Source organism: Oculina patagonica, chromosome 10 (assembly GCF_052425735.1).
Source record: "Oculina patagonica isolate OP01 chromosome 10, crgOcupat, whole genome shotgun sequence".
In the NCBI taxonomy this organism is placed as follows: domain Eukaryota; kingdom Metazoa; phylum Cnidaria; class Anthozoa; order Scleractinia; family Oculinidae; genus Oculina; species Oculina patagonica.
In genome coordinates, this window is record NC_135767.1 from 8,198,123 (window position 1) to 8,214,003 (window position 15,881).

The window sequence follows — 15,881 nt, forward strand, 5'->3', positions numbered from 1 at the left end:
AGTGAAACACATTTTATTAACACCTGATTTAATTCAAAGAAAAAATATGCATGTAGCTACTGCAATTGCAAATAAAAATTCTATCCATATATTAAAAATATAAATTGCACTATAAATGCAATGTGAATCCCACTCTTATCGATCAATGAAACACGTTCCGTCTAAAGAGTTGAACGTTTTTCAACTCTTGTCGTCGAAAAAATATTTTGCAATTTCTCTATAAGTTATTCACTTGATGTGACGTCTGGTTACTTAGAAACACCTCTGGCCAGAAGTATTGACAAATGCAGGCTCAGGTGTTCGATTCTAAACGATACTTGTTCCGTCGAACGACATTTTTGATCAAAGTTTTAATTAAAAAATATTTCTACACTAAAATGGCACACCTTTTTTTAACTTTTTATGTATATGGCAAAAGAAGGAAAATTGTATGCCCTAGATGATTTCAAATTTGTGGCAACTTATTTTCGTCTATATCATCTTCATTGCAAAGCTTTTCACTCTAAAGCGTATTTATTAACGTTAAAAAAAAACATTTAAAAGTGGCTTAGCTGACTGAAATAAGAGAACGAAGGAAAGATTTGCGCCTTGGTTTCCAAACAATGAATATTGGAATATGTTGTAAGAAGCACAATTCGACACAATGATCTTGAAATTGTATTTTGACCTCGTTCAAAAGACACGGATTGTTTGTTGACTGGTTAAGCCACTGCATGTCTGGAGAAATTATTTTTTGTTCTTGAAGTTTGTAGACCGCAAATACTGATTTGTCCATGGGCTTTGGTCTTAGATTATCCGGCTGTGCCTGAATCCCTAAAAAGTAACAAGAACATATCGAAATTAGAAATGTTTAAGCCTAACTTTAACTTCAGTGGTGCAAAAGGAAAACAAACAACACCAAAAGCCACAACAACAACAACAACAACAACAACAGCAACAACAACAGCAGCAACAATAACAGCAGCAACAACAAACGCTGTGTCAAACTTTTGCAGGGCTTTTGCAGGGCAAATTTCGAAGTTCCACTAAATTCCACTGAATCGCTTAAAAGACGATTTTACAAAATAGCTACACGTTACCTATAGCTCATGAACTTTGAAATTCATTGTCTCAGGTTCTGATAAGAAATTGTCGTTGGTGTTATTACGGATAATTACTTACATCTTTAGCTTTTAAAAAGGGAAAAAATAACGCAATAGCCCAGCTTTACCTTCAGTGGTGCAGAAGGAAAACAAACAACACCAAAAGCCACAACAACAACAACAACAACAACAACAGCTACAGCAACAACAAACGCTGTGTCAAACTTTTGCAGGGCTTTTACTCCAAAAATTGTTTACAGAAAGCAAACGCTGTTTATAAAAACTCGCCCCAGTTCCCTGCGCAACCTCGGAATGGTTAATAAGAAGCAACTTTTAATTATCTCAAATACGACTGAAATAAAACCAGCACTTTTCCACCATACAGAAGTGAGCGCTTTTGACCATGGATAGGATAGAAAAAAAGTCTTGGTGTATTCCAGGATAAACAATGTTGTAGTGGAATTTCCAAAGTCCGATCACGAAAGGACCAGCAAAATCTGGTTTGTATTAACGAGATGGTGGTATAAAAGAGATTCTCAAATAGAGTCATTCACTTGCTAAGCCTTTCGGGCGAAAAGGTAATAACCCGTTGTAATGAGCTGGTCGTATGGTGGAATTGTAATCATGAATCCCGTGTAATTTTTGCCATCAATTCCCTCATATAAAAGAAGCCTTTCAAACAGTTGATTTTTCTTACTTGACTATCGGGTTGTGTTTCGATGTAGATCGGTTGATGCTCGACGTGGATCTCCCTGAAACCTTCCTCGCCCAGCTGACCGGATCCCCGTCCTCCCCGGGTATACCACTCCTCCGTACGGTATCCCCCGTTATCCAGGTAGTAGACGTTACGTCCTCCGTTGTCCCCAGAGAAAGTAATCTCGTGTTCTTCCATTCCGTAGAGTTGGTTCGATCCCCGACGGGTATCCGGTGTTCCGATTCCTCCGATGGCCACGTCGACTGTTCCCATTTGAAATCCCCCATCGGTAACGTCTGCAGATTCCCGGCTCATTTGTTTCATCCTCATGTAGCCGTCACGACCCATCTCTCCCCTGCGGACAACATCCTGACCAGAGGCACGCCGTTGTTCAAACATACCATAATCTGAGGTCGAAAGTTCATCTGCACTCTGGGAACGTTTTAATTCTTGGGCTCGGGAACGAATGTGGGACGGTTCTGGCGGTTCCGACACGAGCTCCTGAGATCTGAAAAATGAAATAAGTTTTTATTCTTAATCTTTATATATTCTTTTTAATACTTTATATATTCATAATGTAAGAGCATAGAGGCAATAGTATTATCCTCTAAATACTTCTTAGTACTTATTATTTGTTTTTATTTTGTTTTTATTTGTTTTTATTTTGACCGGTGTGCGGAAGGGTTTGATTCTCGTCGGGTACTCTGATTTAGTCTTTGCCCAACGCTACGGCACTGAAAATGGCTTCTATCTCATAAACATCTTAGCTAATCGATTGAAGATAACTAAAACATTTCGTAAGTTTATAATTTTTTTTTCAAGTCTGCGGCCGGTTGTTTTTTATTTACTTCAGAACTTCACATTTGTTAACAACTTCAAAATAAATAATATCAGATTTCACAGTTTAATAATTGGGAATAAACGCGGTTTCGACCTTATATCAGAAAAATTTAATTTAATTTAACTTAATATTTACAAGTTATTTAGCGATTAAGGTAGGACTTAAAGGATGATTGATTGAAAAACGGCATCATATCCTTTTTAGTTTCAAACTCGAAAAAAGAAACATTGATTAATTCTCTGTTTCTAATTAATGTCATTTTAAGAGAATTTAGTGATACAAAAATACAATATATATGCTACATGATTGTCGAAGTTTGACTATTTTACTTGGTTGTCGACGTAATTAAGCTGAAGCTGCTAGCTTTTTTAGAAGAATATTGTGATAGATGTTGTTTACTCTTCGGAGTTATCATACCTCATGTAGCCCCCATTAGCAAATGCAGAACTCTGCCTATGTTCACTTCTGTATGACCAGTCTCCAGAGGTAGCCCCAGCATCTCCTATTGATGCTGCAGTTTCGCTCTTAGTTCGCTTGCGTCTCTCAGTGGACCTGTATCCTGTGTCCGTGGAACTCATGGTCATCATTTTCGCGCCACTTTTAACGGCGCCGATCTCTTCTGAGTACTGCGGTATCTCCGAGTGGACTTCTTCGGCAGTCACGTGCTTGCCTTTTGTTTCTTCAGTCTCGATGCCAAATTGGATGACTCCTAGGATTACAAGGTGTGAAAGAATTAAGCAAGCGTCAATCTTCATTGTAAGATGATGACTGCTTTGTTACGATAGGGAGGCGGGGTAGCCTAATGGTCAGCGCAATGGGCTCCGGATCGAACGGCCCGTGTTCGAGCTGTGGCCGGGGTCATTGTGTTGTGTTCTTGGGCAAAATACTTTACTCTCATAGTGCCTCTCTCCACCCAGGTGTATAAAATGGGTTCCGGCGAGTTAATGCTGGGGGTAACCCTGCAATGGACTTGCATCCCATCCAGGGGAAGGAGAAATACTCCTAGTCGCTTCATGCTACGGAAACCGGGATGAGCTACGGCCTGATGGGCTCGACGCAGACTTTTATTACTTTGTTACGATTGATTACCCAGACTTTTAAGGTGGAAGAATTGAAGAGGAGGCGATCATCTTTCCTTTCCTTAGGAAAGTGACAGACTCTTTCCCCGTGGACCTCCTTTTTTCAATTAAAACGAGGGGAGGTGGGGGGGGGGGTGCTAGTCCAGTGCGCTAACCAGTAGGCCTCTGTGCCTCCCTGAAATTTTCAGAGTATGGCAGTACAGGTATGTTATTCAGATACAAGACAAGCAACATAACCAATGAGCAGTTATGTACCTGATGGCTTGAAGTCTTCTGTCATCTCTATGGAAACCTCCTGTACTTCATCCTCAGGGGTCTTGACTCGGGGCACTGTGGGTGCCATAGCAGCGGCCGGTAGTCTCCACGCTTTATTGTCTTCTTCAATAAGATATCCATCCTCGGTGGACGTGTCTTTGTACGCAGCCAGGCCCTTGCGTTTCTTTCCTCTAAGAAACAAGTAATGTAAAGAGGTTGTTCAGAAAACGCCGCGCTTGTGATCCCTAGTTTGAAGCCATTGTGTCTTGTGTTAAACACCTTTACATATTCTAGGCATACTACAATGAAACCCCGATATAATGAAGTGCCAAAGGAACTGGGAACTGGGTCGTTAATTAAGGAGGTTCTGTTCCAATACAATTTACTGTTAGTATCTTAAGCCTGGCTGAAGAATATCGTTTGTTATACCGGGGACTCCGTTATAAAGGGGTTTGTTATATCGGGATTCTGTTCCAATACATTTCACTGTTAACTAGTAACTTTGGCTGGCTGAAGAATATTGTTCCTTATACAAGGGACTTTGTCATAAATGGGTTTGTTATACCGAGGTTATGTTCCGATACATTTTTTGTTGAAGATTATTATAATCTCTTTACCTGCCGCAGCAAACATGCCAGCAACAATAATACAGACAAGCCAAGAGAAGGAGGAATGTTAGGATTCCGGCCAATATCCACAACGCAATTACTGAAAGAAAAAAAGTCATCACAACAGATGTGGTTAGTAAAATGCTTCGATTACTATTAATACGATTGCATGTCGTAAAGCTGAAACCGAAGTAGTTACTCGACCAATCACTAAAGACATAGACAATTTAATTAACTAATCAAACCTCGAGGCAAATACATGAAGCCGGTGTGAAGCGCGAGTAAACTTGTAATAACGATTCGGGATTGGTTTTCGTTTTACTTTCAGTTATTGATTGAGAAAGTGCCGGGGGTTATTTTAGTCAATCATGAAGTGTAGAAATGCAAAACACGAAGCAATTGTGAATTACTTATGACATTCAAATCCGCTTTAACTTCTTTATCTGCTGAATGTCTTAAAATAGTCAGAGGAAACGTGACTACCTAAAAGTGGTGTCCAACATATTTTGCTCGACCAACAAATGTTGGTGCATCAGCGTTCAACATGGTGTGTAAATAGTCTAGCGTTGTTGAACCAACATATGTTGACCGACATTCTGCAGTTATGTGCGAATGTTAAGCTTAATGAACAGCTCTATATCAGTGAAAATTGGCCTGGTGTGCAGAAACGTTCTCAAACAAAATGCGTCGCAGTTCCAAATAGAACTATAAAACTGCGCCTCAAGACTTTGGTAAGCCATATATGGGAAGAATAAGTTAAATTAATTAATTAATTAATAATAATCTTTTATTAGGAAGCCTTCATTCACTATACAGTGGTTTTCAGAAAGGTCCTAACTAAGATTAAAAATACTGAATGAGACTATATAGTTAGTTTTTGTCTTCCATCTCCTAAAAGATTTAAAAAGACCTTCCACAGAATTTATAAATGCAGTTTTTTCATTAGATGGTGTCATCAGTCACGATACAAGAAAGGGTAACAAAACAACATAAAATCTCAGTTTCTGTTGCATATACTTACAAACTCCTTGCTCCGCGTCTTGTTCTCCAACTTGAGGGGCGTCCGTGGGTGGTATTAATACTAGAAAAAAAAAATGAAAAAAGATGAATGTCGCGCCTGCTGCTATTTATTAATAATTATTTCTCGATCAGTCATTATCTGTTTCGAGTAAGCTTTAATACTTGACTATTGCCATAATCTGGGTATCGTCCTAGCTAGGAAAGATAAGACAATGCAAAAATGAAGGGGTCTGTTGAAGACTGAGAAAGACCTACAACCCCAGACAATACTGTTGGGAAGGTCACCTAGTTTGCTCTCCCCTCCCCCCTCATTCAATGTTGAAGTATACCTAGAGACTTAAACCACAGCATATTGTCTATCATAATGTTTAGTAATACTTCAACATTGATATGGGGGAGAGGGGGGCCCATAGACGTTGTGTACGTACCTATAGATCACATTTATTTAAAAGTTGTTGAAATCAAAGCGTTTATTTCCAACCTTCCCAAGGACTTCTGTCTTGGGTTGTAGATGTATCCAATGGTATCATTAACATGAAAATTTAAAACTCTGATCTTTCGTGACGTTTCGTGAGAGAGTTCAAGGTTTTTGAAAAACAAGTTTAGATGCCTTTGCTCTCATGGAACAAAGAAAAATTCACCCGTTTACTTTTACCCCAAAACAACAGTTATCCACATGGGGTGTTCACATTTCTCTATTTCTATTTTAAGGGTGAGCAGTGCCCTTGCGTTTTGCACTAAAATTGTCGGGCTGTCCCGTTTGATCTGGAAATCGTCGCCATCTTGGAAAAATTTGGTAGCTTTATCCTCTCTTCAGCTGTCGCTCACAAAATTATTCAAGATGGCGACTCTTTATTCTAGCCTAATTCCGGTGCCAGCTACAATAATCACTACTTCAGAAATATATTTTACTCACCGGCAGAACAACCGAATACCGACGCTTGCATACACGGCTGCTGATTAAATGAGATGGGGTGGAATCGGACGTACCGAACAGGGGCTGTTGCATTGAACTGGTTGTAGACAACAGAACTTGAATCCGTGTTGCCAGCAAATGCCTGTAAGTTTGTAATACAGCAGTTCATGTTGGGACTATTTGTTTCTTAACCCCTTCACTGCCTCTATGACGTACTGAGTACGTCATGATTTCTGTACTTCATGTGCCTATATGACGTACTGAGTACGTCAAGAAAATAATGACCACAGTTGAAACCCTGGCACACTGAACTCAAAAGCCGTCGGCAGATGTGACCCAGAAAGACTTTTGGTAGCCTGGTAACTACTCGTCATCAGTCTCCGAAAGCTTGCCTCTCGGTTTTTCGAAATTTATGACTGTAATCTGTCCGTCATCTTGTTTTCTTTTTCGTGGCCGAAGAAATTATTTGTTAGACGTGTCATATCAGCGCACATATGAGATATTTAAATGCCGAATGGGAAAAAGATGTTACGTGGAGAACTTGGGAAGCAGAAAGATAATCCGCTGGTGAAAGCGTTATGGAAAAAATATATGCAGAAGATCGAACGATCGTGGAAGGCTTTCGGAAGCTGTAAAATGTTGTAAATTCTGATTTTTTGCATCGAATATGGAGGTAACCATGTTGAAATTAGCTAGAAGCAAATGTTTCAATACAGTTTTAAAACCATGTGTCCTTGTCGTTATGTTTATGCAATTATTTAAGAGTTATTGATGCTTTCATTCGGCTCTGCTGTGTTGCCTCATTAATTATGCACGTAAGCTTTGGCACTGAGCGTTACAAATTGGTCGGCAGCGAAGGGGTTAACAAAACGGACCATACATTGCGCAACTTTCTGTTCCACCAATCAGAAAATCGGATCGCTTGCGATTGATTGAATTATGATCAGTGATTTCTTTGGTTTTTTGTTTTTCTACATAATTAGAAAACCTCTCTTATTCGTTAAATTAACTAATAATTTATTAAAGAGGTTTTTTTACAACTTGAATGCACCAGGATCCCAGGAAGTGTTTGTTTTAGTATTAATTTTGGAGTGAGTGTGTTTTTTTTTATTTCGTTCTGTTTATTATGCTGTACAAGTTGGTTCCAGCTTTTGAGTCTGGAAACTTTTGGGTCTGATGAAATCCTAGTGTGAGACCATTCAAGTGGAAGCTATTGAGCAGTACTTTCATGGGGTTTTTCTTTATATGCTGTACACGGTGGTTCTAGCTTTGAAGTCTGCGGATTTAACCCTAATGCGCGACCATTCAAATCAAAGCTTTTAAGAAGTTCTTTGTATGGTACTGCTTGTTTGTTAAAATAACGCAAAATTAAATTTGTGAGTTTTTCAATTTAAATTATGGAAGAGAAGAGAACAGATAACTAGTAGGCAACGTACCCTAGTTTGTCCTCTTTGCGTGTAGTTATAAAAGGATGTGCCGTCCTCGCTAAACGACAGGAAATAGCTTGTCACCCAGTGTAGATTTCCTTCCTCCTGGCCTTTAGTGGCAACTCTGTAAACTTCGACGGTTTCTCCTGTGTTGGGTTAATAAAAGAAACGTTTATGATTACTTTGCAAAAGAAATTGTCCAATGTTATAGCATTTGCTGGATTACCTTTATTTCTGATATAGAAAATCCTTATTCGTGTGACAATAGACTGAAATTTCAGTCGTATACATTAACACACAGCTGTCATTGTAGGCTAGTGTGAGGGCCTTATGTCTTAAGGACAAGACTGGGGTAAATCAGAGGGGGTGGAGTAAGCGATGTTTTTTTGTGGGGGGGGGGGGAGGAGGGTATATTATGGAAAGGCACCTCAAGTCCTCGGATATGATTGATGTTTTAAATGGAGCACGATCAACCTTTTTTTACTTACAGAAATTTCGTCCTTTGGCATAAAAGGAGATGTCAAGCTTTATATAAAATAAGTTATTAAACTGTTTGTACCTAAGTCAATCTGCAGATATCCGCCAACAACTTGTGGATCGGCGCACCAGGCTACTCGAGATGCACCGGGGTTTGAGGTATCCAGTCGAGCGAACCGTGCTGGTTGGACTACAGACGAAGCACTATAGTTTGTGTCATTGAGCGAGACTCTCTCGTGGCATCCTGAGAAATGTAACAAGCAGAAAATTTAGTCTAAGTAGCGTAACGACTGGTACTTATGTACTGCTCATGAAACGAATTACTTAATTCCGTGCTTAAAGGAGCTTTTTCACAATACGTTTAAGGAGCAGCTTCACGGAGATTTCGCAGATTTTTGGCCTTAACTGTTTTCAATTAGTGGTAGAAAACTTAGCCTATGGAAAACATAATCTTGGAACATCTAAAGGAAGATATTATCTTAGTTGTTGATAAAAATCAAACTTTGACTAGAAATATGTATTTTTTGAGAGACGCACAGAAACATCTGGTAAAGTTAAGCTAAATTTTTCAACTTGCAATCCATTTCCATCCGGACCATCCGCAGGCAAAGGCGCTTGTTCCAGTTTCAGTGCTCTGATGTAAAAAGTATGCAACTTTTTTTTTTAATAGAAATGGGCCTTCAATTTAAGGTTTTCAACGACCCAAATATAACTTTTGGCTGTCCAAAAAGCTGTTAAAATCCGTGTCAAAGCCCATTTAATTCACGTTTCAGATGTACAGAATTAATGTCAAACTGCAGTTAACCGCAAAATGTTAATTGTGTAAGGTAGAAAACTGAACACTAAAGACTAAAGAAATCTTGAGCGAAAGATAAACAAAGATGGCTAGAAGTGAGGAAGATTATTACGAGCGGCAAACTTGAAAAATGGCCTTTTTCCAGCTACGGTCCGTTGCGAAGGTCCTGTAAAAGAACGCAAAATAGGGCACCCAAACTTTTTGCTAAGTCATGTGATGGGTGAATGTGGTGATTAGTTGGGCTGTCATAGTGAGCAGCCACTAACCTTTTAATTACAAAAAATAATGGTAACAACTGAGAGAGGCTTTTTTATGGTAAAAACCAATATCCTTATAAAGTATAATCTAAATTGTAGATTTAAATGTAGTGCGAGTTGGTACTTAATATACATCAATGAAGTTTGACTTAAACGTAAAACCGAGAAAATCTTGGTCGAGTGAATGCTCGTAAGTGAAAGCGGAAGTTAAGAACTTACTTTGTACTACTTAGCTGTTCCCAAAGGTTACTCGATCAAAAGACTCCTACATACCATGAAATATCGTAGTCTCGTTTTGAGAATGAGGTCACTTACCTTCACAATTTTGCGTATTGCATTCTCGCATTTCCTCCCTGGGACCATCGCAACCCAGCTCAGGAATTTCACAAATGCGCGTGCGTCGTCGAGTTCCCGCCACACCAAGTGAACGACAGGTTCTCGAGCACGTGCTCCACTCTGCCCACTGCGCATAACCGGAAGCTATAGAGGGTTAAAAAAAAGCATAGAAAGAATTGGTAAAATGTTTGAGTCTACAAATTTATTAACCCAAAATTCTTTTTCCTAAGGGCTTTGCTTTTGAATGCTGGGCTGTCGACCTTTGCGGGCAACATCCTTTGCGTATTGCTTCCATTTTTCATATATCTTTTTTAAATTGTCATCAACTTAGTAAGCGAGAATTGTTCACGTCACAACTAAGAAATTGGCCTTCTTGTTGTTCTTGATATTTCTTGACCGTACGCAGTAATGTAACCGAGTTTATTATCCACTGATTGTACTATTCATATTCAGTCCAGTAAACTTCATCTTGTACCACTAACATGTACATGCGGTTATAAATCTTTTTTCTATTGTTATCGTTGCTAAGCTACTGCAAAATTGTTGCTGATGATGAGGGGGTTTGACAAGGTGTTGAAGTAAAGAACTCCTTATTTTCCCTTTACGAAATCTTACATTGAGAACAAAAAAAAACAAACAAACAAGAAAGCATGCAGGCAACAATAATAACTGGCAACAACAACAACAACAACCATAGAGAGAACGTGATATGAAAGAAAGCAAATAGACTCACTTCTTAAAATGATGGCCATAATCTCCTTTGCCAATTCATCTGGATTTTTGCTAATTCCTACTTGAATAATATTTCGATTTTCCTCCGTAATTATTTGCAATTCTTTAGATTCGACCGAGCCTCCAACGCCAACACCGATGACAAAAACGCCCTTATCCACCAAGACGGGAACGATCTTATTCAGCTCGGTAATGCTGTTGGTAGATTTGTTGTCCATAATCACCACGAGGACCTTTTTGGCATGTGGTCGCACCTGTTGCAACTTGAACACTCTCTTCGCGCTTTCCAGGGCTTTGGCTAGGTCTGCATTGCCAGTGATTTTTGGAAGCCTACTTACTGTGCGAATCAGAGCGTCTTTGTCTGGGAAGGTTCTTGAGAAGTCAAAACGCGTCGTGGACACAGGACCAAAGACGATAACGCTGTAACGGATTCGTTCAATGCCGTACTGCTGGACGATTCTGTTCACTGTCGACTTCATCAAGTTGAAGGTAGTTTCGGAAGAAACAGAAGTCGCGCTAAGGGCAAAGGTCAGGTCTATCTCTGGAATATTAGCTGAATCAGGGAAAAGCACAACTTGGTATAAGCAGTGAGTTAAGTGTGTTTCCGAGCTTTATGTGGCTCTTCTGGTGGAGGCAACAGATTAAAAAGTCCCTGGATGAGATGCCTGCCCATCCCAGTTTATCCCAAAATTCGCAGGTATTTATTTGGATATCGTGGTGGACATAGGATAAAGTGCATATCTTGCCTGATAAAACAACCTCTAAAATGTGGGCTTGGGCTGCAACGTATTTTAGCACGTTGGGAACGTTGTTTATGCTGTAAAGGGGTCTTTGATGATAGTCTATCACGGCTATTTTTGTAATAATTGCTGGGATAACTGATGCGAAGTTTCTCTATGTACACCGACAAAAGAATCTTTTACAGAGTTTTTTTGTACGTCAAAACAACAATCTTGCATGGATAGAAGCTTTGTGTGACAGGAGAACTATTTATTATAAGCGTGTGTTAGCCCCACAGTATATTTTCAACACGCTATTTTTGCCGGTTTTTTCACTATGCCGAGGGATTCCATCTGGCTACACCAGTTCGTCTGTTGCCCTGGGGAATGATTCCCGTCCCCATAGCCCGAGAGCACATGAGTACGAAAAAATGAAGGGCTCTGAGGACACAGGATTTTTTTTATTGACTCAAATTTTTTTGATTGGCTGTTTGAAACAAAGAACCCTTGAACGGAAGTCAAAGACGTCATGACTCTCTCATACAGTTGATAGAAACGTCGCGACTGCATACATAGAATCTAGGACTGACAATTCTTTGTCTCCAGAGCCATTGATTTCTCTTGCAAAGGCCCCGCCGGCTAAGAGAAGGGCTATGGAGACGAAAATGTTTGGAAGATAAAAGGTGAAATGACAAGTTCATTGCTGCATCACCTATAAAAGTAAGCCTTACCTTGCAGAGCCTTGAACATGATGGTCTCCGCTATAACAACTGGTCTTTCAGTGGTAAAGTCTGGAACTCCTATATAATCAGTCTGGGAAATAACCACTTTCTTCATCTGATTACCAATCTCATTCACCCGAGCTCCAAATCCAACGGACAAGATAAGTACACCTCGTTTCCTTAACTTAGCAGCGCTGGCTCTGAGCGCACTGTCATTTGCAGGCGCTACATCATCTGTGAGCACAACGAAGGTTTTGGTGGCGTTTGGCCTGGCTGTGTTGTCGAACAGAAATTTGGCCCGGTCCAGTGCCGAAGGAAGGTTTGGGTCTCCAGTCGTGCTGTTAGTCTCATTCACGGCTTTAATAAGTTCTTCATGAATAAGTTGTGCGGGGTCGTCAAAGGTAAATCTTGTGGCGACTCTACTCCCGTAGGAAATAACGCTGAACTGGACTTGTTTTACGCCATACCGATCAATTATGGTATTGATAATTCGTTTCATCAGAGTAAAAATGAAGTCAGAATCGATTGAAACCGCATTGATGGCGAACCCAATGTCGACTAATGGCATTTTGCCTGGGAATTGAAAAAGAAAATACCCTTATTATAGATGTGGTAACTTTATACTGAATCTTGGTTAAGGCCCGGCCAAGCGATCGCAACGATGTTGCGATCGTTTGGCCACCCTGTTCCAACATGTTGCAACATGTTGGACCAAGTCTGAAAATGGTCAAATTTTTCTCCCAACATCTCGCAACATTTTTGGATGTTGCATGAAGTTGTACTCGTTTGGCCACGTTCGTGCAACATTGTTGCGCTGGAGCTGCGCACTAGTTCGATTCGCGCCATCCAAAATACTGCAACATATCGGAACAGGGTGGCCAAACGCGCGCAACATGTTGTGCACAACAATGTTGGGATATGTTGCGTTGAAATGCTGCGTGTGTTTCGCCACCTGCTTCACAACATCTCCCAACATGACCCAACAGTGTTGGGATATGTTGCGTTGAAATGTTGTGTTCGTTTGGCCGGGCCTTTAGGTCAACACTCATTTTTTTGAACCTTAATAAACTGTTATTTTGAACTTATACATAGATTTTTTAATAATGCATAATTATGCAGAGATCGATGAATATGAATTAAGAAATTGCATCTTATTCACGACAACATCACAGCTGGAAAATCAACAAAATAAACAAGCATGCAACCGCATTCAGACAGAGCAAGGTCGAGAGACGGACAGAAAGACAGACACAGACAGACACAGACAGACAGACAGACAGACAGAGACAGACAGGCAGGCAGATATACAGCCAGGCAGACAGGGGCAAACACATAGACAGACCGAATACCTGTTAAAAAGAAAGAGAGAGATCCTTTCAATACAAACATCAAAGGAGTTAAAATAATTCAATTGATGCAAGATAAAGATATTGTTCTATGCAAGCTTTAATTGAAGTTTTGTCTTACGTCTGAGAATCCTGTCCATTATACGTTCGGCCAGCACTGACGGGTTACTATTCAGTCGTGCAGATATAACGTCCATAGGATTAGGCGAGATAATGTTTAGTTCACTCCTTTCCACAGCGTCTCCTATTCCCACAGAAATCACCAGAACTCCGTTATCTTCCAATGGTCTTACGGCGTTTTTCAAAGTATCCGTTGGTGCGCCAGAATTCTTATCGGTAATAACCACCAAGACCTTTTTGGCACCGGGTCGGCCCACTATTTCGTTGAAAACTCTAACGGCTTCATCCAATGCACCCTTCAGGACCGGTCCACCGATTAAGGCGGGCTGCCTGTCAATGGCCGCTTTCAGGTCATTTGCGCTGATGTTGAAGGTCCTGTTGAAATTGACGACCCTGATGACCGAATCTCCATACACGATGATGCTGTAGTGGATTTTGTTGACGCCATATTTATTAATGAACGTCTTGATTGTGCTTTTCATAAGATCGTATGATTGTGCTGACTGAGCTGATGTCGCGCTGAGGGCAAATACGAGGTCGATCAGTGGGATGTCAGGATCTAAAAAAGGTGAAGAATGAACGAAAAATCAATCCCGATCAAACTGTTACCAATTGAAAGTGAAAATTAAAATCAATCAATCAATCAATCAATCAATCAATCAATCAATCAATCAATCAATCAATCAATCAATCAATCAATCAATCAATCTGTCAGTCAGTCAGTCAGTCAATCAAATTATGTTATACGCGGGATGAGGTTGCCCTCTACATATACATCCGCGCCAGAGGCTCATGTATAAAACGCATGACTAATGAAAAGGTGTAAAATTACAAGACGAAGAAAGGACAATGCGGGTTTTTTTTTGTGATCAGCTAAATGAAGAATATCTAAACTGCAAAAGTTGTTAGAGTAATAATGCTCTTAATGGAAAGAATGAAAAATTAAATTGACATCGAAGCAACTTGCCTACACATGGTCCGTTGTTGCAATCAAGTGTTTCCAAGGGAAGTCCCGGACAGTCAGCTCCGCCACCCGAGGGGGGTGGGTTGGTGCAAGTTCGTGTTCGGTTTCGTTGTCCTGGTCCACATAAAGGTTTGCATTCGAAAAAGGTCCACTGAGACCATCCACCGTCAACTACAAGAAAAAGATAGATTAATTATTAAAGTTCAAGAAACATATATGAAAACTGGTGCTGTACAGTCATTCAACTCGTCCTAACTCCATTTTTCTAACGTTATCAATTTTTGAGTTATTTTTCAAAATAGCTCTTAGTCGGCATGATGTCCCGTGAATCAGTCAGTGGGTCGATCAGTGGGTGAAGTATGTTTGTTTGTCACACCATTCAGATTTCAGGTACTATCGGAACCAATCAAATTGTAGTTTATAAAGGGGAAGCAATCTGACGTAGTCAGGAATTTCGTTCGAAGTTTTTAGATTAGAAGGAGGCGGAATCGGTGAGTTGTGATTTAACCGTGGATTAAAAACGTTTTTCGTAACGCCCGCCTGCTTACAACGCACACGCCGTGAGCAAAAGGCCCAACACTAACTTGTTATTCGTCTTATTCGAGCGTACGTTTGGAGAGGCTAGCTTTCCTGACCGTAGTAAAAATAACATATAACATTTGCACAAAGCAGATTTGAAGAATAATGTTGTCATTACTTTTGCCGTCCGCTTTGCGAAGTTCGTTGGGAAATTGGAAAGTTTGTCATGAAGTTGCCAAATAGGTTGCGAGTTTGTGAATCAAATTGTGAGCTTCGATACAAAGTTCCCAACTTCGGCCCGAAATTAATAAAACCTTCTATAATTATGTTATCAAAAAGGGCTTTGCTACGCTAAACTGTTGGAAACAAATGTCATAAAAATAAAAAACTTTTATGTTCAGCGAGCCGCAAACATGTTGTCTCGAACAAATTAGTCTGTCGCGTCGCGTCGGCTTCGATTAAAATCAATAAACCATCCAGTTTCATCCGGTTTACAAACGCAGAAGACTTGAAATTGAAGACAGTGAAGATTATGCCTCACAGAAATCGTTAAATATGTGTTTTCATACAAAAAAGTTAAAATTTGACCAAATTTCTACCTGCATAAAATTTATTTATCGCCAAATCACTTGCGTGATCGCTGATGCGAAACGTTGTCTTGCACTTCAAGCTACTTCAACTTTCCTTGACAAGCTCTAAAATCTTCGAGTTCAGAAATCGCCATGACTTTCGAGCAACATGTCTTGTTTCTCCTCAACTACCAAAACTTCGAAAGTTCAGTCGGGCCGAAGTTGGGAACTTATCGAAGTTCGCAATTTGATTCGCAAACTCGCAACGTAATTGGCAACTTCATAACAAAGTTTCCAATTTCCCAACAAACTTCGCAAAGCGGGCGGCCAAAGTAAACTGAAATCAACTGTAAAACATCTCGTTCAAACATTTAATGAACCGGTACAAGTATTAACTTTGCT

General features: G+C 40.0%; 1 protein-coding gene across 4 annotated transcripts in view; it reads right to left on the reverse strand.

Annotated features, from left to right (window-relative positions):
• Positions 1-60: 60 nt before the first annotated feature.
• The window catches only part of LOC144629301 (coadhesin-like), a 51,895-nt gene continuing 36,074 nt past the window's right edge, over positions 61-15,881 (reverse strand). For all 4 annotated transcript variants that reach the window (XM_078487524.1, XM_078487525.1, XM_078487523.1 and 1 more), the window contains 14 exons: positions 14,395-14,562; positions 13,429-13,986; positions 11,971-12,534; positions 10,522-11,073; positions 9,768-9,932; positions 8,482-8,643; positions 7,932-8,068; positions 6,496-6,637; positions 5,581-5,640; positions 4,569-4,659; positions 3,952-4,142; positions 3,035-3,326; positions 1,780-2,284; positions 61-813 (listed from right to left, as the gene is read on the reverse strand). In XM_078487524.1, the coding sequence (XP_078343650.1) occupies positions 787-813; positions 1,780-2,284; positions 3,035-3,326; positions 3,952-4,142; positions 4,569-4,659; positions 5,581-5,640; positions 6,496-6,637; positions 7,932-8,068; positions 8,482-8,643; positions 9,768-9,932; positions 10,522-11,073; positions 11,971-12,534; positions 13,429-13,986; positions 14,395-14,562 (3,614 nt within the window). In that variant the 3' untranslated portion in view covers positions 61-786. The remainder of the gene's footprint in view (positions 814-1,779; positions 2,285-3,034; positions 3,327-3,951; positions 4,143-4,568; positions 4,660-5,580; positions 5,641-6,495; positions 6,638-7,931; positions 8,069-8,481; positions 8,644-9,767; positions 9,933-10,521; positions 11,074-11,970; positions 12,535-13,428; positions 13,987-14,394; positions 14,563-15,881) is intronic.